At 38.9% G+C, this 24,233-nt stretch overlaps 1 protein-coding gene across 8 annotated transcripts in view; it reads right to left on the reverse strand.

The window, feature by feature from the left end:
• The window catches only part of PHTF2 (putative homeodomain transcription factor 2), a 68,135-nt gene that overhangs the window by 36,490 nt on the left and 7,412 nt on the right, over positions 1 to 24,233 (reverse strand). For 5 of the 8 annotated variants that reach the window (XM_040548867.1, XM_040548883.1, XM_040548897.1 and 2 more), the window contains exons 2-4: positions 19,005 to 19,081; positions 5,082 to 5,138; positions 1,336 to 1,405 (exon numbers count right to left, since the gene is read on the reverse strand). In XM_040548867.1, the coding sequence (XP_040404801.1) occupies positions 1,336 to 1,405; positions 5,082 to 5,138; positions 19,005 to 19,049 (172 nt within the window). In that variant the 5' untranslated portion in view covers positions 19,050 to 19,081. Of the gene's footprint in view, positions 1 to 1,335; positions 1,406 to 5,081; positions 5,139 to 5,211; positions 5,467 to 19,004; positions 19,082 to 24,233 lie in introns of those variants that run through there. The other 3 variants (XM_040548901.1, XM_040548891.1, XM_040548903.1) reach the window with 3 other exon arrangements.

A 24,233-nucleotide genomic window follows, 5' to 3' on the forward strand; every position in this document is an offset into this window, starting at 1 on the left:
CTTAAATCTTACGAATATTTATTTTTCAGTTCTGCTTCTTTAAAGTTCAAATTTTATTTGATTTTGCTTCTTTATCTTACATCCCCACGTTAAAAAATAAAGTTATATTGTTAGGTTATGTGATAAAAGTTCATCTGCAACCCCACACAAATCAGCTCACAGAGAGAACGGCAGGAAGGGAAGCCCAAATAATACCCCGCCAGGCTAGCCCTACAATCACAGAATCACAGAATATCCTGAGTTGGAAGGAACAAGTATGGGAAAATTGAGGGGTAATTGAGGGGTAAAGGGTTAAAAAAGCTGGTCATGTGTAAATAGCTTCTAGTCAGTACACTTTTTGTCTGGCCATGGCATATGATCAACAAAGCTTATTCTATGTTCTTATCAACCCCCCCTTCCTAACTCTTTCCTGGGTGAGGGGCTCCATTCTGTGTGCATACATGGGGATGGGGGTTGAGCACCAGCAACTGGAGTGTGTGCAGGTGTGAGAGTGGCTGTGTGATTGCTAGCGAAGATCAAGCCAGACAAGCTGCTGAACAGGTGAAGTGGCCTGGGAGCAGTGAGCCAGCTCTGGGGCTGAGGGTGCCTGTGTGGCTCTAGCAGCAGCAAGAGGGCAAGGGTTCAGCTGTGGGACCAGGGGGGTCCCAGCCAGCTCCGCGTGCAAGCACAGCAGTTTGCTTCTGTTAATTCTAGAGTTGAATTCAAAGAGTACTACCAGAATGGATTCAAGAGAGCGTGTTGGCTGCTGGGCTCATGGAAGAAGGGAAAAAAAAAAAATCTAAGCGACACTTTCCACTGCCTTTGTGAGGCATGAGGAAAATTAAATAAAGATAAAAAGAAAGATTAAATAAAGACTTTTCAAAGTCATATCATCTGACCTTCGGTTGCAGTTTTGTTGTTGAAAACAAGAAAGAAATACTCAAGAGCTATTTTAACAATTTTAACTCTCCTGAAATTTCAACATAACCTTTCCTCTAGGTGTCAGAAGATGTGACAGAAGTCTGAATGTATGGAAATAGTAGATTTCTGAGCTAATAACTCCAAAACTATGATCCACGGTAATCCACGTGCTTCTTTTAGTCAAAAAATTTTACTTGACAATATTTAAATAAAGTTTTTAAGCCTTTGATTTAATTCTAGAGCTCATCTTTTAACTGTATTTCCTATTTGTCTTCTTTTAGAGAGGAGTTATGTAGGGCTGTTAGGTTTTTTGTTTGATTGATTTTGTATTGGGGACAGGTAAATACTTAGCAATTCATTCTTGTTACAAGACACAGGATAGCAGTTATTTATTTTGAGAGATTCTTATTCGGCTTTTTCTAGCTCAAGACCTACCTCTTACAAGATCAACATCTATCAGGTCTGGTTTCACATGTCCTGTTTTCTTTGGTTTGTTTCTCAAACCCTGCAATATGCAAATATTAAATTTCAGAATACATTCATGCAGAAGACATTACGAAAGAACAATATTGATGTGGTCAGTAATTGTGTTTAACCTATACTGTTCTTAAATTTAGACAAATATGTCAAACTTCATAAATTTAAAGTATTTTAAATCATTCTGAGGAACAAGGCACAATAAATGCCTTTTTCACATTTTAACATCTAAACAAAACCTAAACAATTACTGACCCACTAGGTAAATTTAAAATGCGGTTAAGCACTGAGCACACACCTCCCATGTCTTGGGGTTATGCAGACAAAATATGCACACACTTGCAATAATTAGTAATACACTTAATATTAGGTTTTCAGAGCTTTTGCCACAAATTACTTTCCTGAATCTCTTTTTTCCTTAAATATCTCATTAAACTTCAAAAACCGCTTATATTACAACATCCTCATTCCAAAACTAGACAGTAAATCATGTTGTAATGCAAGAGCCACTAATCAACAGCAAGCTCCACTGTCAGAAGTCCAGATTGTAGAGAAGTATTGATTTTTTTCTTAATTGTGAATATAGGTCAACCTATTAAAAAGAAGAGAAAAACACACAAAACAGGAAAGCCGCAGGTAAAAAAAAAAAAGCAAATTTCTGCTTGTTTTTTCATTTAGAAACAGTATTTTCCCTCATGGAAGAGCCAAATACAAAACTGTCTTTCAAAACTTTCAAGTTCGTTCTTAATGTTAAAATGTGATGCTGTGTTGTCAAGCTTTGTGAGTTTATTTTGATGCTTTTAGATCAGGCTCTTGGTCACATTAGCCAATAATGATTCCATGTACGATTCATACAGAGTAAAATATAATATTTCAAAGAAAATATTTAGGATACAAATACAATTATAATGGAAGTGATTTAACTGTGTTCATTCAAAAAGCCATTAAATTTGCTGGGCAACTATGGATTTCCAACAGAGTCATATTTCACCCACATGTAAAAGCATTTATTACTTAAATATAAGCATTCAATTCAGATGAAATCATAAAAATTAAATGAATATAAACGAGAGAAATATCAATGAAATCTAGTTGTGTTAATCTTCATGGCAACTATATCAAGCAAGCTATTCAAATACATAGTGCACCTCAAAATACTTCTTGCACCTAAATTCAACTGGATTTATTTTTCACATTGAAATTAAAAAAAAATGTTCACAATGAACCAGATATACAGTCATGACCTGGTATGTCCATTAGAAAAAAAGACTTTGTAACAAAACAAAATTAATACATAGAATTGAAACAGGGTTGGAACAAAATGTGCTCTTAGGACGAAAAGTACAGAAAATCAGTTGTAGCATAGACTTAAGTACTGCACAGAGCTTAATGTACAAGATTTTTATAGATCAGCAGTCTTAAAACTGCAGTAATTTTATGCAGAAGGAGAAAACAAGCCCATGGTTAGAAATAGGCATTATTATAATTCCAGAACTAACTATAGATTCTTGTGAAATCTTGCATAATCAAGCCACTCGATTTCAAGAAGGGATCCTCCAGCTCAAAAACTTAGAAGAAATAATGCCCTGGAAACGTACGCAGTCTTATGAACAATTGGCTGCTGTAGCTAAAATCATTTTCATTTTAAAGAAAAACTGCAAAAAAATAAGTGTAACTCAATGCATCTTCTTTAGGGAAAGCAATGGTGACACATTCTTTAAAAATTCCATTGGCCAAATATCAAATGTTTTCAGTGTCCAAGAACTACACTGAATTGGTGGTTCTACATTTTGCCACACACAGTGAAAGAAGTCCATTTATTAAGATGTAATTTCTCCACTCTATTGACATGCCACAAAATTTCTGTCATGTATGTGGAAAACAGAAGTGTTTCAAAGTAAGGTTAATTAAAAGTATATATACACACACATTTCATACTATTCAGGCCCATCCAATTAACTTACATAATTTTTATGCAGCACTGAACACCTTTCTGCTACCTGATATAATAAAAAATGCTTTAAAATAGTTATAATTGTAAAAATTCTTCTGCACAGAGATTGAATTTAATCTTAATATGGTAGTTCTAACTAAACTATAAATTTATACTATTAGAAACAAATTTTCTGCTCAAAAATAATATATTAAGATTTTATTGAAGTTGATTTATAAACGGTACTGTGGTAGTTTTGAAATTAAAGCACTAATGTACACTACCTGAACTTCGCAGTCTGTTTCACTGTTACCTTTATTACACTAATTTCATTGACACTAACTCATATTGACGGCATCATTTCTCCCACTGTGTTTAATTTGTTAATTACTGGACAATGACCCAACGCTTTCTAATAGGCACAAGACATTATTTGCAATAAGTTATTTGAATTTATTACACAGTAGTTACAGGAATTGTCGTTATGGCAATTGGTTTTCATGGTCATCGCAAGGACACTGAAAAAAGGCAATATGCTAACGCCTTAGTTTGAAATTGGTTGTACCAACGTCAAGAACATTTCTGCAACATCTCTCTACGTGTGCTTCAGACACTGGGTACCACAAGATGCAATTTTCGTGCAACAGCCTTCTGAGTACATTAACACACACCAGTGCTCATCAAAGCTGCACCTCATGCTCACTCTGCGGTACGGTCCCGGTAAGAGATGCTCGGCAGCTCCCCGTATCCCGAGCCACCCGGCACAAGCCCAGCCAGCTTGGGCTTCTCCAAGGTGCTAAATCCAGCGGGGGCTGCTCTGTGCCCACGGGGCACGCTGCAGAGCCAGGGAGGTGCAGATGTACGGCGTCACAAAGACTCAAACATCAGGGTTAGAAGCACTTCTTCCAGAAATATCATCACCTCCCATTTAATAGTTAATTTGTAGAATTTGTACAGAAATCAGGAAACTTCAGGTCGGTGGCAGCTTCCATATAATAAAAACAAATCCCTGCTTATCTACTTCAGTAATGGGAAGAAATAAAAAGCACAGGAAAACTGGAGTGATGCATATTGTTAAGAATCAACAATGCCTTTAAACTCATGCAGTAATTGCATATTTCTTGTGTGCGGTATTTGAAGAAATAAGGTTAATTGCAAGAATACGTTAACGAAACTAACTTCAACATCACGGAATATGGCATAATACACAATCCATAAAACTATTACACATACGACTGATTTTTTTCCCAAAAACAATTTAGCAATGCAGCGGGCATTGATGGCGCTGTTAGTTAAACCAAAATGCAAAAAAAAAAAAAAAAAAAAAAAAAGCTATTCAGGGAAACAAAGCCTGAAGTACTTACCAGTCTAATAAACTGTACAAAACAATGACAGCATCATAAAGGAGGAAAAGTAAACTGGAGGGATAAGGTAACTAACTGAAAGTAAGGAGAGCTCAGATAACTGACATTAGAATTCATCATAAAGAAGAATGAAATAGAGGTACTAAAAAAATAAGCCATGATTTAACATAATTGAACCTCTGTACTGAGGTACAGAAGGTTGTAGAACTTTAAGTGCTTCAGATTTATTTGTTATATTAAATAAATAGGGCACACTCTGCCAGTTTGATTTGATTACACTCCAGAAGTCTATTTTGACTTCCATAGCATTTAAGAATATCACATACATCATAAATTACATCAGCATACACAATTACAGCACTGCTGATAACAAGCAAAAAAAAGTTGAAATACTATAAGAGTATTACCTTTATTTCTCTTTGCTCTACTGACTTTTCCCATATTTGTTGATCATATGCTCCAATCTAGAAAGAACACACACAAAAAAAGAATCTAAATTAGGTTTTAAAAGACATCGATCAAACAAAATCAAGCTACCTTCTGTAAGGCAAGCATGAAGACAACAGGTTATTTCATCAGGGAGACTTTCTTAGGGAGAATTCTCTATCTTCTCCACCCTATCCTCAGGGGAGGGGATCTAGGTGGTCTGTAACTCCTTTGGGGCAGAGGCCTCGTGCGAGGTGGCAGGAGGCGGCCACGCTGCCTCCCACCTCCGCGCCACCACACAACTGACCCACGGCACCGGCGGTGCGACAGCTCTCAGATAACTTGAAGCGAAACACAGCACATGTATTGTTGAAGCCAAACCTTCAACTCATTTTTTATTTTATTTTTTTAAGCTTCCTCCCTCTGTGTTTCCTGTTCCACTCCACCCACTTTTACAGCTACGTTATCTTTAGCTTCATCTCTTCAGACCAAACAGCAACAAAAAATATGGCCAGGCTGGTAGGCAACCAGATTACAGGCCAGGGAAAACTCAAAGTGTGCAAAGAATATCAGGAAACAGCATTTTCCCCACTGAATCACTGATGAAATAAATAATGCTCCTAGTAGACCTTTTCCAGAATTCAACTAACCTTTCCCTTAGATCCTGTGCTATTTTTTTTTCTGAGGACAGGCATTACTTAAAAGTCGTCTACGGTTTAAAGACTCAACAGGCTGCCAGTCTATTTATTTGTGAAACTTTTCTGAAGAACTTAGTTTTGTCTAAATGTGAACAAGTTTTTAGTCAAAAATCGGTAGTACAAAGGAATTGGTTTTCTCCTAGGCTCTAACCTCCTCACATCAGCATAGAAAACTTTGGGTATTTGTAAGACTGAAGGTAAGATAAAGTGACAACCACAAGTCAGTGTTTGAGACAATATATCCAAGTTTTGTAAGAACTTACCAAATATAATCAGCTTGTTATGACGCCGACTGCTTCTAGATAATGCTCAGCAATGATCTGTTTTACTATGTAGATTTAAACCTTTCCATCCCAACAGTTCTCCATATGTATATATACACACGCATACGAACTGCTAGATACCTCAAGTTTGGTCCCTATCGCCAACCTCTGATCAGGTACGTGCAACGTCATTTTTGGGTTGCATGAGCAAGGCAGATGCACATTCAAAGGGGAACTCATTCGAAGTTTCTTTACTGACTGTAAAGAGAGTTGATACAACCAGTATGGTCCATGGTCCAAGCACCTGACAGGGAGGCAAGAACCACCCACATTATTTGGGTGAACCTGTCTAAATCCAATCCCACCTCGAGAAGACAACTCTTTTCAATTCCCAAACTACAACAGGCACAAAAGACCTCAGCATAAGTGCATACACCTTAAGCCAGAAAACGTTGTTCTGATTTGTCTTCTCCTATTTTTGTCTTCAGCAATGAAGATTAAAATCTTGTGTCCAGCAATAAATACAAAATGATATCCAGGGAAGTCAGAGCAGGCCAAGACAGTCATTAAGACAGTCTGGAGGCATGTTCTGTGCCTCCAAATCTGACCCATTAAAAAAAATAATTTTTAGATTCTTTTAAATGTTTTTTTTTTTTAACTCTAATTTTTAGATTTATAAATTCTAATTTATATAAAGTCCAAAGCATGTCTAAAACTGAAAGTGAGAACAGAAAACCGAATTCCTCGTTTTCATATTTGCTCAGTATTTCCCATTCACCAGATCTAAGCAGGCAAACAATTTCTAGCTCACTACCTTAAAATGTTAAAAAAAAAAAAATCTACTGACGTTTTGGTAATATTAAGAAATACTTAGCACGTGGCATTTAGAAAAAAACAGACTGTGGAAAATAAGGGGGAAGTCAGGCACCGTACTGGACAGATTAAGCACTTGCTATAATTAAACTAATTAAAATAAAGGAAGTTTAAGAGCTGACTCCATCTGGAGAACTGCCAGCAATTAAAAAGTCAATATCTTGAATAACCACTCCACCCAGGCGTTTATATCAGATTGCTCTGGCTTCTTCCCTAAATACATTTTAAAGGAAATTTCTGATCTTCCTGTTTTTCATGAGCTTTACTGAGAAGAGCAACTCCTGAGTGAGTTTTTTGTACTGGATAATATTGTGTCTTTCCCCCCTCGCTTCCAAAGAAGCTTTCTTTCTACAAAGACAGAAAAGTCTGTCTCCCACTTGATTACACAAGAAACAAATGGGGATGCCTTTGTGCCAATAGAATTGAAAAGCAAACTCTGTATTTCTCATTCCATTCATAGCCGATACTGGTTTTTAGAGTTGAAAGGGTCTTTAAAAGAGCGTTCTTCTTGCAAACAAACAATAGACCATTTGTTAAAGGAATTCAGGGAGACAGATCTCAGAAGATATCTGAGGCAAGTAAGTCGACCAGTTTGAAATTTGGCTTACTTATATTTTCCTGCAAACATTTCTTCTCCCTCAAGACGAGGCAGTAGCTTCTGTCTCCAAAAAAAGACAAGAAGTAGGGATTTTTCCATTCATGTTTTTCTTTTAACATTACTCCATAAAGTAATTCTTTCAGCAGAAGTCAAAATCAGAGAAAAAAATAATAAAGATGGTCTTTCTCAGCTTTTAGTGGATCTGGCCAATCCCCTCTGATCTACTTTAATTATTAAAATCTGAGCATGGGGCTGTTAAGTAAGAGCATACTGCTGCAAACTGGAAAGAGTTAAAGGGATAATTATAGAGAGCAAGTGTCATTACCATCTCTCACAAATTATTTTATCTACATAGTTTCACCTTTTTGTGCTGTAAGAAAGTATTAGAGCCACTTTAGGGAGTGCGCACGTGTGCTCAGCACATCACGTTTGTAGCCGATACTCAATTTCCCTTCTCTCCACCTGCATAAGTATCCATCTATACTTCTCCTGCAAACGTATCAGAAAGAATACATGCCAACAAAGGTGCTCTTATAAAGTATCATACTGACACGCTTCATTTCCCACATTAAACAAAAATCAGTAGAACCAGTGTTACTGGCAGAAAAGGCAAGAAAAAAACATAAGCATTCATTTTCTGCTAGCTTACATCAGGAAAACGTGTCTAATTTTGGTAGAACACATCTTGCAGAATTCATTGGAAAGAGCTTTTCAGTGACAAGCCAAGTTATAACAGATAATAGTTACCAGACATGAGAAAAAAAAACATTAAATGACTGTATAAATTAAATGGAACGAATGAATTCAAGTATGTAAGCTAATACTAGCAAACCTTCCCAGTTTAAAATTATCAAGAACACCAGTCAATTCCATCTTCAAAGAGTTTTGATTTACAAGTATTTCCATCTAAATTATGTTTCCTGTTAAATCTAAATATAAAGTTGTCAGATGCTTACACGCAGGCTTTGGCTCTTTGTTATTCAAGCAGTTGTTTGAAACCGTGCATATCTGCAGGACACCTAGAAGACAAACATCTAGCAATGCCAAAGAAGTTAACTTCTAAAGGCAAATGAAATGAAGGAAGAAGCTTCTAGAGATAAGACTGGTCACACTTCCAGCATGAAGAAATTAAATATACAGAAAACTTGATCAAAGCAAGCTTTCTGTCTATATGCAGCTGGCCCCAGGGTTTCGTAGGTGTTGAAGCTTCCTGTGCCTGGACCCGTTAAGCCGATGGGAAGGCCCAAATTCACTCAAATACTTGCGTATGCCTGAAGCTACCAACCCTACCCAGACTCTCTTGCCCATTATTGCTGCAGGTTCTGCAGTATCCTTCACAAAGTACAAGAGTCTAAAAACTGTCCTATTTTTAACTGTACAACAACTAATGCTTTTATAATCTGATCAAGATTTTGTGCAAGACTATTTGTATAACAGTCTGTCACTGGTATTTTCAGTCCATTGGTTCAGTCTACAACTGTGCTTCTCTTTTTCTTAAGCAAAATATACAACACTATCCTAATTTTAATCTGATTTATCACAGAAACTTACTCTAATTTACAAAATATCTAATCAAAGGGGATCACAAAGTGAAGTTTGTATTCTACAGCTTTTTGCTTGGTTGTTAAGGATTTGGCAGAAAATAAATTAACCTAAAAAAAAAAAAAAAAGAAAGGTCTTCCTTGATTTCTTTTTTAATAACCTGTTAATTCAAGTTATCTTTCATCACGAAGGATCAGCAGCAATACACCCCTGTTGCAGGAACCTGTTGATAATACGCTATGGGCAGAATAAACTATGGTATAACCTACCTATGGCAGAAGTGGATCAACTAGCAGATATTCTTTTATACAAATTTCATTTTAATCATGCATCACAGGCTTCCTCAGTGCCAAGATTCTATCCAGATCAGTTACTTCTAAAATGTTCAGTCATCGAGACACCTTGCCTCACTAAAGGCCTAGCTGAGAAGATTAAAGGAATTCTGTTCCTTTGTGTACTCGCAGAATTAACAGCAATTCTCCACGCAGCTGCTGCAAGTTGCAGCACATAAGGGATTACATGCAAAGACTGAAAATCCTGCCAGTGTTCTTTCACAATGGAAAAGTGTTGCTTCAGGTGTAGTCAGAGAGATATTAAGGAAAAAAAAGAAGTGTGGGTGGCTTGTTAGAAGTTCCATCTAGAAGGGACTGTCGCATTTTTAATGCTTTTAGATTTTTTAGAAATACTTTACCTCATTTTTAAAATTATTTAAATGGGAAAATGCTCCATAACCCACTATTCCAGTTTCCAAAAAAACGTTTTCTTATGGTGAAAACTTATTGAAAACATCAAAATCCATTGGACTCACTAAACCACATATATATGTATGTGTTCATATATTTCAAACCTTTCTCAACAACAGGAGAGATGCCAAAATGAGCTAAACTTTGAACTACTATAGGTGATTACTGCTTCTAAACTGCACTACTTCATGTGAGCACAGCTAGGTTGTGTAATTTGAAAAGCAACAATAAACTTGGGGGGTAGCATCCTTAATTAACAGAGTAATAAATTTTAAATTAGATTTGCTTGAAAAAAATATTTTTTCCTCACAATTGTCAAGAAATATATATATATATATATATATATATATATACATACACACTGGTATGTGACTTGACAGGGGATATTAAACTATGTAAACAAGTTCCTTCCCGCTTTTTGAGGCAAATAAACTAAACTCACCTGACAAAGCTAGCTCTTTCTGGAAAGTATAAATAATTTTGAGATCCTTTAAGTGCAGTCCCCTCATAACATTTGCTGGGGATGTGTGCACCTTGAAATTATCTAAAACAATTGCACTTATTCTTTCCCAAATACCTCAGAAAGCATTTGAACACTTATCCTTACACATCTAAAATTTTTTGACACCTTTACAGTGTTTTTTTTTTTTTTTAACAAATAACAGCAGTTAGCTTAAATAAAAAGTTATGCTACCGAAAACAGCTAATTCTGATTTCGGATAAAGCCCACTATGAAGAATGTCTGCACTGCGTATTATTTCTTCCCAGTGTCCGTCTCATAACAAGCTGATCGATAGGCCATGTTTGCATCGAGGCTGAATTTGAGCTTTGTGAATGACACTGATATTCACTGTAAGCTAATGTAGTGATGGTATCAACATGTAGCCCAATACTCACAAAGCCTTCTGATTCTAAGGGAATTGATCAATATTTCAGGAGACATTTATAATTTATGACAAAGAAGGCTAGCAAAGATTATAACCCTAAGAATACATAGCATTCCCTGCTGGATCTTAAAACTTTAATATTTACCCACAATGAAACCTGCATGCTAAGCTTTGTCCTTTAAAACCTCTAAACATTTTGATAAACAACGTTATAATACTATTACAAATCCAAGTGATACAAGATACAAAAATTGGAGAATAAAGAACAAAGTTGCTTCTTTGGTCTGTCTACCAAGGAAATTAAGTCTTTAACACCTTAGTAAAATATTTAGTATTAACTTATTGGCTAACACACTTTTATTGCTTTTTACAGTCATCATTCTTCAAAAATTGTATTAACTTCTGTATCAGAATGTTTTTAATATTTGCTGATGTATACATTTCTATGCACATAATATTCATTTTAAAAAACTAAAATGCCTCATATTTAGTTCCTGTTGAAGTATGTACTTCTGAATATCATACAAATATTTTTTTGTTTTCTCAAAACACAGAACAAATTTATTAAAAGTTATTTTAAACCCCATTTTATTTCTTACATGAACTGATCCACATTGCAGTAAAGGCAATAATCCTGTAGTTCAGCAGTATAATTATTTCTCTTGGAGAGAACATTGATCAACTATGTACCAATGCTTTTTCTGTATCTGTCAATACGTATTAATTCTTGTTAACATCAGCCAGCCTTACTTATTGCCCTGAGTAGAGGTTTACAAATTTTGGCGTTATCTACTTAAAAAAAAAAAATACTTCTTTCATCTCATGATTAAACAAAATTATACGCATAAGAATATTTGGAAACAGCTGGCAGCTTGAACTGCAGTGAAGGGATGACCAACAGCTATCCTAAGCCATCTCCTCGTGACGTACACTGGACACCAGAGGTAGCTTTAGATACCACTTCTGTGGCTTAAGTGGCCTACTGAGCATAAACAAAACAGCAGCACAAACAGAACGAGATTCCATCTGTCACTAAAATACAGCGCAACCCCTCATCATGACGTTTACTCATCTTCAACTGTCAGACTAAAGGCATCGCAGAACTGCAGAGGCTGGAACCTCTGGAGGACGTCACGCAAAGCGGCTCCAGTTACGTCAGGTTGCTCAAGAGCTTACCCAAGGAAGATGTGAAGATCTCCAAAGTTCCAGCCTCCCTGCGATCCTATCTTGGCAACCCTTGTGGTAAACATTTTTCTTTCCTTACACCTAATGAGAACTTCCCCCATTTCAACTTGTGTTTATTGCCCCTCATACAGTCCCGGCACACCTCTGAGAAGAGCCTGGCTCCATCCTCTCCACAGCCACCCAAGGTGGCAGTTGTGATAGCACTAAGCTCTCCCCTTTGCCCTCTCTTCTGAGGACAAGAAGCTCCATGACAATCTTGGTGGCCCACCAGTGAGCTTCCCAAAGCTTATCGATGCCTTTCCTGTACTGGGCAGCCCAAAACTGGACGTAGTACCCTACATGCTGTGTCTCACTTGAGCTGAACAGAGAGCAGTATTTTTCTTACAATTATGTACTTGCACAAAACGAAACAGCCTTGAGAAATAACTGGGAAAAGAAAACCACTCTGACAGCCTCGTTGCTCAGTATCATTCCCTGAAGACCACTGAAAATCCAGCAACTTCACCAGCATCGCCACTCTGATTTTGAAACAGCACTGCCCTTACACCCCTGATTATTTCCACTTCCCACAGTGCCCTTGCCTTGTGCCAGCACATTCTTGTGTGTGGTTGAAAGATAATTCAGTTCTCTTAGGAAGAGAAAAGAAAATGCTAGATAATAGCTTCACAAAGCATAACGAAACGATTCGAGAATTGCTGTTACAAACAGAGGGATTTGCAGCTCGCTCTCCCTCACAGACAGGTTCAGCTCCTTCAGTCTGAGTTTTAACTGGATTAGGTCCCTGGCCAAACTCACCGGAGAAGTGCACAGACGTCTGTGGCAAAGCAAAGCAGGCACGGGAGCCAGCAGCAGCCAGGCAAAATGCGAGACCGCTTTGTACAGCCACATTGTAGTTCTGAGTGATTCTGAATCCCCTGCACAAGATTCAGTAACGAGATTTGCCTCGCTAAAACAGGGTGCTGAAGAAACCCCCACTGTTTGGTCAGCTGATAACTTCGGTACCCAATTTCAGTGCTGCATAGAAGACAACTTTGCTAAATATACATTTTTCCTCTCAGTGATTTCAAAGAGTCATATAATCCTTTAGGTTGGAAAAGACCCTTAAGACCATCAAGTCTAATCATCACCTAACAGCACTAAGTCCACCACTAAACCATGTCCCTTCGTGCCATGTCCACACGTCTCAAATACCGCCAGGGAAGGTGACTACGCTTCCCTGGGCAGCCTGCTCCGATGCCTGACCTCCCACTCTGTGAAGAAATTCTTCCTCAGCCCCAGCCTAAACCTCCCCTGGTACAACTTCAGGCTGTTGCCTCACGTCCTATCACTCGTCACCTGAGAAAAGAGACCGACACCCTCGCTGCAGCCTCCTTTCAGGTGGTTGTAGAGAGCAATGAGGTCTCCCTTCAGCCTCCTTCTCTGCAGACTCAACGGCGCCAGCTCCCCCAGCCACTCCCCAGATGTCTGGTTTTCTTGACCCTTCACCAGCTTCATTGCTCATCTCTGCACACACTTGAGCAACTCAATATCCGTGTAGTGAGGGGCCCAAAACTGAGCATGGTACGTGAGGTGCGATCTCAACACTGCCACATACAAGGGGACAATCATGGCCCCGGTCCTGCTGGCCACACTATTCCTGACACAAGCCAGGATGCTGTTGGCCTTCTTGGCCACCTGGGCACACTGCTGGCTCATGTTCAGCCGGCCGTCAACTGACACCCCCAGGTCCTTTTCTGACAGGCAACTTCCCAGGCACTCTTCCACAACCCTATAACCCTACACGGGGTTGTTGTGCCCCAAGGGCAGCACCCAGTATTTAGCTGTCCTGTGTTTGTATTTAGCTGTCTTGTTTAGCCCATCAGCCCAGCCTACCCAGATCCCTCTGCAGAGCCCTCCCACCCTCAAGCAGATCAACACTCCTGCCCAACTTGGTGTCATCCACAAACTCACTGAGGGTGTGCTCAATCCCCTCCTCAAGGTCCTTGATAAAGATATTAAACAAAACGGGCCCCAATACTGAGCCTGGGGAATATCGGTTTCAAAAACAGCCAGCTCCAGTACTTGTCAAGTTTTGGCACTCGAAAGCTGACCTTTTTGAGCTGATGTAATTTCAACATCCAAAGTCCTCAGAAATACAGGCATATACCTACACCATCTGGTGAAAACTGTTTTCGGTGCTAGGGTCACTAATGCCTCACATGGATTCAGTGCCAAGAAGGAAATCAGGTGGTTTCAGGGTATGATATAATTTGTTTGTTTCTTTATTAAGCTGTCAAACATAATCTTAAACTAATGACCTGTAAAACACTAAGTATTACAGGTCCTAATGCAATTAGAACTCTAATTTTGCCCTTTAAAACCATGGCAGAGAAAACATCTAATTTGTTTTATTGTGCCCTTTAACAGCAGTACCCAAAGGACACCTAGAGCAGCACAAAGCTACATTGGCAAAGTTAAGCGAGATGCAATCAGATGCAGGATTCAGGCTCATTAAGTTCTGTTCTGCCTTCACCAACAAACATCCCCAAGAGAAGAACATCTTAATTTTCTCCAGCAGCATTATTAACAAATTTGTGTACAGCTCCCCGTTTTAGTGGCAAGTCTTCTGTGAGCACTGAGAATCAAAAAGCTGTTAAGGTAAATTCCTAGTTTTACCCTACATATGCTCACCAAATTGGAAACCAGACCAGAAATTGCACATCTACTATTATCTGTAAGCCTAATAAATCAATGTAAAGAGTTTAAGTTTCAAGCAGTATTTTAGATTATTGATTTTATTACTTTTAACATGAGGTACTGTTACTGAGGCAGTACTTCAAATAAGCACAAAGTATTTAATTAAAGGAACTGAATGACCAGAGAGGTACATCATTAGATACTGAAAATCTTTTAAAATACTTGGGGGCCAGACGTTTTTCTGAGGAAACATCATGACCATTTTCTCCTTAATATTCAATCACTCACAAACCTGAAGCAAGGTCAGTATTCTGGTAGGCGCATATTACCCTCAGGATATTTATTACCGAAGTACACGTATGTGAATCCTAGCTCGGCACTGCCAGGGATCAAAGCAGGGACCCATTCCAGACACCCTCGCCACACCCGTTTGCTGCAAGAACCCGTGCAGCAGATACGTACTCAAAAGGAGCTGGCAAACCCTGCCTGACCTCACCAAGACGCACAAACATCTCAGCAGTGCACTCCTCGGTACGTCCAGGAACACAGCAGAGGTTTAATCTATATTGCTTTCTACACAGTCGGCCTGCATCCAGCTGGATTTATCTGTCCAGATTTCAAAGTACGTGTACCAGCTGGGAAACGTGAGCTGTCGCTGGAAGCAGTAAAGCTACGTCCATGTGGTCCTACATCTCAAATAACAAACTGGTGTCATACACGATCTCAAATCCTACAGCCCGATTAAAAATAACTAAGTATTTTTACAAGGCAGTAATCAAGAGCTCCTACGCACTGTAAAACTGCAGACTACAGTCTGCAAGACTGCTGTAAGGCTATTGCAGACTACATCTATTGCAACAGCAATAAAAAGTTTACATAATAAAAAGTCTGACCTTTCAAACAATTAGACAACTAAATCATCCTCGTGTGAGAAGCTCAGTTTCAGACAATAGAATGACTCACATGAGTAAAGTTACTTCTGTGCTCGCTGTCTGGAAAACTTGCGTGCAAGTAGGGTTGGAAGAGTTCAACTGCTTAATTTTTTCCTCTAAAGAAATATAAAACGCCTTACTTTTGAGAAGACAACAGACCTTTGTAATTTAGTATGGGAAAAATAAAAAGTGTGAAATAAAAAAAAAAAGTGTAAAATACCATGTAAAGTAGTATCAAAGTTGAAAACAAAACAAAGAGTAAATGATCTGTTCAGTATTTCTTCTTTCTCTCATTAAGTCTCTACCTACTCAAATACATTTTTACTTCTTTATGTTTGACCACAAATATTCTAAATTCTTCATATTCTTTGTTAGGATTTTCACATAACTCATCATCTAAAAAAAACTTCCCCAAAATAATACTTTATTTTCCTCATTTTATCATATAGGCAAGACATATTAATTTGATCAATACTACTGCAACCCTGGCTCTCTCTTGGCCCAGAAATGATGTTTTACTGCTAGCATGAGCTAAGTATTGATCCCTCCCTACTTTCAATTTCAGTTACGGTAGTGAGGAATCAGCAAATTTAAAAAGCAAGCTAAGTGGAACAACTTTGACAAATATGAAGTAAAATTTTAAAACTGAAAGCGCTCAGCAGTTCACCAAGTTCAGCGTTTTGTCATCATAAGCAACCAGATGACAGGAACATATCAGGAGGGACAAAAACATGCCTGGTACCCACTTGCACAGCTCTTCCTATTCCCCAATTTGAAATCTTAACTACAAACCACAGATCCACGGGGAAAAAAATCAAAGATATGGGTGAAAATTCCTTGGTTCTCCCAGGAAAGGATCACACACAGCAAAGTTAAGAAGTCCTGGGAGTTATCAGCCTGATCCAGGGGAGCTTTCACTAAACCAGGCCCAGAACTAACACTCTAATTAGTACAAACATTTGCATGAGATGCAACATTTCTGAAGGGAGGACATTTGTCCCAAAATAAGACCCCACACCCTCATTCTAAAAGCAGCAAAGCAAGGACCTGCTCATTTGGCAGACTCCTGACCACATGCAGGTTGCAATTAAATTTTGATCACACCTTGGAAAACACTGACATCTGGTCTATGCAAGGTCTTCTCTCACCCGGAGACAGCCCAGTCTTTCACGAAGTAACACTAGTCACCTCATCACAATTCCTTGCCGTAAAGGCAGTTTGCAATTTCTGGCTGAGCAGACCTCTGAAAAAACCTGCAGAGACTTGTAGAGGAAATATTGACATCGGTATGAATGCAGTAAGTGGAACCACGTGTGTGAAATCAATGGGAAAAAAACCAACAGAACAAGGGTTAAAAGAATGACCTGTGCTGATAATGAGGTATCCTGTCAGAGGCAGTCTCCTGGGAACAGCGAGAATGAGGACTGGGTTGTTTATATCAAGACCAGAAGGCCTGCTCTCTGTAAGCTCGCAGCACAGTGACTCATCAGCAGAAGACCCTGCGTTCCTAACATCAGGAGGATGGAAAGTTGCAGCATATCACATATGGCATTCCTTCTCCTGCGTGTCCAACAGGATCACAGGCGTGTATTTCAAACAAACCAGAAAAAACAGACAACACGCAGGAACTTCCCCGAAGATTTACGGAGACTTCAGACTCTTGCTTGCGTCAAATGACCACTTTATATATCAAGCTGAATCACATAAAAGATCTGTCCGAAGACTAGTTCATCACCACCAACCAAAAAACCTCAGAGACATGATGAGGATCTGATAGCCAGCATCTCTAGCACTGCACACAAGATCCTGGCCACTCAGGCACACGACTTGGTGCTTTTGCATGCAATGGTTTGACTGAATGAAATTTATGACAGAATGTAGAAGCAGGTAAAGTCAGCTTACTTAGATTTTTGTAAGAAGCATCACCTTTCCCTTTCATGAGAACCTGCACTGAATTTTGCTACGCTAAATCTTCCTGCAAGTCATGCTACAAATCTTCATAAAAACTGAACAGACCCGCAAACAATAAATGATTCTGGGTTTTTACACAGTGCAATTCCACCGAACACAATTGCATTTACGTACCGAATCAGTGCTACCAGGGGGAAAAAAAAACACAGTATATTATCAAGGATTTACAACGACCTCTGTACATACTGAAAAGGGTAAATGAGTCTCAGAAGTAAAGCCATACAACAGCACTTCCTAAACTTTATTACTGAAGAAATTCAGCTTTACACTTTTTGACTTCTTCAATGTAAGAATTAAAAAGATCATACCTACAAGCCTACATCAGACCATTAAAGAGATGCTACCTACTGGTGAGAAGCCCGAGGGGCTGGCTGTACTTTAACCTTCCTACATAATCTTCATTATATAGGCAAAATATTTTTTCTAAAGTTTGAATGAGTGAAAGGAGAGAGTACAGAGTATCAAAACAAACAAACAAAAATCATTAAATTCTGAGTGATTATCAAATTTTTAATACGTAGTTGAATATTCAGTATAAATTAAGTAATCAGAATTCATTTTTCTTCTTTTCCAATTGCACCTTTAATTCTCAGTTGAAAAGACCTCAGGAAAGCACATGTGTACTGTTAGATTTATAGAAGTTACAGTTGCTTGAAATAGAAGTCAGCCAAAATTCCTGTTTCAAAGACCAGTGACGTTATTCTCCTAAGAACACGATGCATACTCTCAAAAAGAGAGCCAGAGGTCCAAGGAAAACAATAACTTAATAAATCATAGAGAGCCAAGGAAAAATGCAATAAAATCATCACACCTTAAATTTCTATCTTAATACAGAAGCGTATCTCAAAACTTAGAAAAATTTTCAGCTTTTTAAAAAAGAATTTAACTGAATAAGTTAACTGGCATACTAATGTCAAGAGAATATAGTAACTTGAAATCATCAAAATAATAAAACCAGAAGAGACATCAACATTTTTATGTACAAACATGAGTCAAAAAAAATACATCATGAGAAACCGTAACTGTGTATCTCCAAATGAGACCTCTGTTTTTCCCCTCTTCCCTGCTCCCTCACCTGTTTTTTTTCTTAATTGACTTCTAAAGAGCTCTAACCCACCTCATTTGGCTTTGGATTACACAGATCCTTGATACTAGCAGAAAATATGTTTTAATTCTTTCTCTGTACTTTAATACAATGATTCTTTTACACGCTACAGAGACAGCATTCTCCTCACAAGTACATTAACTAACATCATACTGAGAAAGAAAATTTTCTTTCCTTTTTTTCCACAGTTTAAGTAGCCAAGGAGGTGAGGGGGTTTCAAAACAAACCTAAAGCTCTTCTATCCCATAAGATATGGTCACTAGGTATTTATTAACTTCTGGAAGAAAAGCTTCCAGCTACTCACTGTGACACATACAATGCCAACCAACAAGGCAGGTGTATTTTATATTTATTATACTTCACACACAAAATGCAGTACGCCAACTTTTAGGGGTTTATTAAGCCACCATAAAAACAAATAGAAAGCTTACCTTTTTCTGGTACCAAACTATAGCATCAGTTACTTTGGACGCCATTTATTCCACTGACTTCACACAGTCATTTTAGGCTGTTAACAGAAAAAGACAAAACTTTACTTCCACCTTCCAGAATCAGGCCAACATATACAACGTAAAGATGCTGCCATTACACGGAGAACATGCTGAACAGCTACAATTACTTTACACCTTGCCTCATTACTATTTTAGTAAGAGTTAGGGTTTTTTTTTTCCTCTAAGAAAACAGGAAACTGTGAATCTGCTGCTACAGGACAAGAGAAGCCTCAGTTTTGTCCTTCATCTCCAGTACAGCACAAGTGGCACACAGACTGAGCTTCCTTATCGCAGCAGAATCTCAGAGTTTTATTAAAAGCAGCACTTCCCCTCTTCTTTTTTGATCAGTTAAGCAATCCATAGTTATTACCACAAAAAATTCTGAAGTCAAGAAATAAACGTGTCAGAAAATGCAAGAAAATTTCATGCACGCTATTAGGTATTTTTGGGGGAAAAAGGCAGGGCTGATTACAAAAATAACCCTGCTGATTGCAAAATACACACGCTCATGAAAACAGTAGCCTAAAGCTAAGTCAAAAGAAGAAAACGAGTGGTATTTTTGTTTAATAGTAACAAGGAGGAGTTTTTTTTTTAATCATCGAAACTAATGACAGTGATATCAAACAGCAATTCTGTTTGATACAGAACAGCAGGAGGAGGAGGAGGAGGAGGAGTGGTAGTTTACCCCCCAAACTACGCAACAAGAATTCTTCTAAGATCTCACAGTCTCAATAAAAAGTGTGAATAAAGAGTATGTTTCTGATAGCATCATACAATTTCAACAGTAGTATTGCACCTTACATTTCTTCGGGAAAAGGAAACAGGAATTGTTAAATTTGTAGGCAATTTTTATAGGGAGAGATTAAAATTGATCTCTCTCTTTAAAAGCAAGAGAAAATAGATTTGTTTACATTATTTGCACATATAAGAAAGGCAAAGAAAAATATAATGTCCAACACATGAAACTATGCAACTGATTAAAGCAAAAAAGTCTTTATGAAATGCCTAAGTAGTAAGATAACATATGACATGGCATTACATCTTCATCACCACCAAAAATTTGGCAGTTCTGGGGAAAGAAAGAAAAAGGAGCGATGAGGCTACCTGCTCATACAGCTGTCTGTATGAACACCACCAATAATGCTCCATCTACAAAAGCCCCATCAATGTTCCCAGCCTTCCAAGCATGTCTTGAGACCCTTGGGAAGACTCGGTTCTGCACTGATGCCTGTTTATTCAGTCTTCCCTGGCTCATACGTGGATGTACTCTTATTTTACACAGTGTGTTACTTTAAAAGAGGCTGTATTTTAAGTTGGAATACGTACTATAAACACTGCAGTACAGACCTGCAACAAATAGATTGATTTTATACCAGCTCCTGGTAATCTCTAAGAAACATAACGCAATACGTTTCCATCTTTCACAAAGCTTTTTTTAAAGAAAACAAATACCCCAAAGGTACTATAGTTAAGATTTTTACCAGCAGAACTCCAATATCCTTCATAAAATGTTAAAGAAGATTACACCCCAATAAAAAGAAACATCCCTGACCGAGCTTAGAGAGCCTCTTATATATTTCAGAATTATCAGCACACTGACTTGTGGCGCAGATGAGCAAGGAGAACCACCATGAGATTTTCCCACTGAGGTAATATCATCACGCAAGCCACAGCAAGTCAGCTGAAGCTGGACGCCATGACGTGTGTCAAGACCTGTAACTGGGTTTCTGACCCACCTGCTTCCGATAATAGTTGCAGGTTAACTAAGAGCAACTATCAGGGATTAAGAATTTATTGGCACTATAAAGATAAAAATACTTCTGTCACTCAAAACAGAGCCTTTGCTATAACTTGGCATATTACGGACCTTACCCTTCTTCCTCACCCATACAAAGGTTAAAATAGGATTTCTTTTCTTGTTTGCAAGCATTCGGGTAAACTTAAATATAAAATAATTGGCTACACTGGACTACAGACTCAAAGCAAAAGCCCTCAGACATGTGTAACTGCTGCACATAACGTGACCTACGTGTGCACGGCTCCCACGAAGGCAGCCCCACTGCTTGTGGAAGAACCTACACACGAAGAATCCCATCCAGATTTTGATCTCACCTGCAGCCCTCACCTTCTCCTCCCTTGCGAATTCATCATCTTGGAGGATCTTGAATTCCTCCTCATTTCTCCTGCAGCAACCTGCTCCCCCACATCCAACATAACCTGCTTCTTACCACCGTAACTACAGGCGAAGAAAACGGTTGTAGAAACTCATCATCGGCAGCAATTGAAAGAACCGTTTAGCTTACACAGGAAGCTTTACCTCAAGAGATACATTAACTTCATCTTCCCCTCTACAAGTCAGTGATTGCTCAGGAAACCAGCACTACCTTGTGAATCCCACACTTCCAGCTGCAGCAAACACGGCTGGGAGCAGACAAGGCATTTTCAAGGCAGCAACCCTTTTCTTGCAGCAGCTCTCCAGCTCACCCAAAACCCCTTTGCCTCAAGAACCGATTACATCACAAAACTATAATAAAACTACTTTATTATACTTGTTTTATTTGATTCCTTTCAACAATCCTGTTACTTAGATTACACAGATTTCATATTTTTAAAAAACTCCATTAAGCCCCTCACGCAGTCCAGTGTGGCGTTATTTAACGCACTGTTGAACTCCACAGCACGCAGTTGCCAAGAAGATATCACAAGATCATAGGACTGATGTTGTCTCACGAGCTTCACAGAGGCTGGTGTGCTAAGTAAAAAAGCCTCTACCAGGAAATATCACATCCTTCCTCAGGAGATATACGACACTTTCTGATGCAGCACTGAAACAAAAGATGACAAAACGCGTTCAATTATTTCCAGACACTGTTTCTGCTTGAAAAGGCTGGGATTTGTCTCCTTTTTTCAAGACAACATAACGAGTTTGATACGTTTGGCCTGAAGGTAACTTCTCTGGATGAGAAACTGATGGCAACAATTGAAGACGTTTAAGCTGCTGCCCTGGCTCTGACTCCGCGCATCTGCCCACAGCTCACCGAACACCCCGACAGGAGACTGAGACCATTTCAGGACTCCGCACATTTCTTGCGAATTACTATTTTATTCAGCTGACACTTTGTATGACATTGATCCTGAAGTCAGACCGTAGAGGCTGGGCTCTGAGGCACATCCATGCCAAACGGGCAGAATGAGCAAAGCGAAGCAGCTGATACACATCTGCAGCCCCACCAGAGCACTGCTATTCTTCTGCCTCGCTCTCCACCCATCCTCCCTGAGCCTACCCGTTTGTTTCACGTTATATGGCAAATGCACGCCCTGGGGCAAGGAGCAGCTTTTGCACTCAGCTGCACATCTTGCGCAGGGCCACTGCAGCAAGATGAGCTTCATCTTAACTGGTTGGAGACTTAAGAGCAGCATTAAGGATACTGCCAACTTCAGAGGTAAGATGAAACACATAACAGCTTGAGCCCAACATCCCAACCATTAACATTACGAATAACAAGCAATAGCCTTCGATGAAATTCATTACTTGCTTAAAACTAAAACCAGATGACTACCTTGTTTTGTTGATCCTTGTTCAGATGTTTCTTAGCTGTTTCTTTTCCATTTCACAGCATAATTATACTTCACTTTAAATAAGCGCACGCTACACCTTGCAATCAAGTGAGCAATTTCTTCAAAAGCTACCAAAACGTGTATTTAGATATCTTCAGCTACTTAAATGCTCAGTCAAGCAGTGCACTATATTTAAGACAGGATTAGATACTACACTATACACTTAAATAAATTCAAAATAAGTATATTTTAAAACTTTACTTGTATCCAAAGTGTTTTGGAGTCCAAGGCCAGACATAAATGCAAACCTTTCTAAATGACAGCCTACAGCAAACAAAATCTATTTGAAGTCTGAGGGAAGTTCAGAATAAAGCTGTGGTCCTCAGACTAACAAAGGCCAAAACAATGACTTACAAATTCTGGAAGACTATACAGGATTAACCAGTGTCAACGAGATAAAGAACGTCATTAAAAATACAACACAGGCAAGGAATGAGTGGCAAATAGTTGTTTCTCCGGCCTGACACACTGTGAACCACTAAGTGTTCCAAGGAGCCTCTTTCCTTGACAGCAATGCTAACCTGAACGGTCAGGACACCATCCAACACTGAGTCAAAACGTGAAGGTCCAAGTTAACGTTATCAACAGGTTGTTGTCGTTTTGTGATATTTGAAGTTAAGAAGCCCAGTGAACAGCTTAGTCACATTGTGCATCCCCTACTGACTGAAAACTTATGTCACGAGAGAAGAAACCAGCAGGCACCAGCGTACAGCAGACACAGCGCTGCCACTCACCAGGAGTCGTCCTTCCTGCACTCAGATCCTCGGGGGCTGTGCCACTATCAAGAGGATTAGACCCTTGAAGCAGTGTTTCAAATGACACATTCTTTTCATGTGCATTACAAATAAATCATTAAACCCACACTTCCCTTTCTAAAAGGAACATCGAAGGCCATATAATGCTCTCAGTGTCCTCTTTGAGCACTTTATCTATGCGGTGCTCTCCTCAAAACAGCCTTTCAGAATTGCAAACGGTACAGAAACAAATGAGAAACGTGTCACACCTTTCGGTGGAAATGTTATCGCATTGCTTTCGGCTAGCCTTAACAAAATCTGGACCAGACAAAGGGATGAGGAAGAAAAAAAAATCAGACGCTGCTAACCTAACGACTGGATCTAGCGGCCAGCAGGAAAATACTCTTGCTGCCGTGCCAGCCGAGGCCCCCCAAGTCGCTGCCTTGCAAGATAGTTTGCAAACAGAAAGGAATTAACATACTTGCTTTCCCAAAGGAACAGCGTGGTAGCTTGTAAATAAAAAGGAATTAACATACTTGCTTTCCCGAAAGAACACCAAGTCTGCTAAATTTGGATACAGGCATTCTTAAGAGATTGTTCATGGGCTGGATTCTCAAGCCTTGTTCTTCACTCTGTCTCTAAATTTAAAAGGAAAAAAAAAAAAAAAAAGCATCGAACACCCTGAGATATTTGTTTGGGAAGTTTGGCCGGTGGAGGATTTTATCAGGCCAACAGCAACATCAATATGGTGGCTGTATATCAAGCCCTGTTCTTGACCGACACAGACTTACCACACGTGATAAATCACGCCATGAGG

This window comes from Cygnus olor, chromosome 1, assembly GCF_009769625.2.
Source record: "Cygnus olor isolate bCygOlo1 chromosome 1, bCygOlo1.pri.v2, whole genome shotgun sequence".
Taxonomy (NCBI): Eukaryota; Metazoa; Chordata; class Aves; order Anseriformes; family Anatidae; genus Cygnus; species Cygnus olor.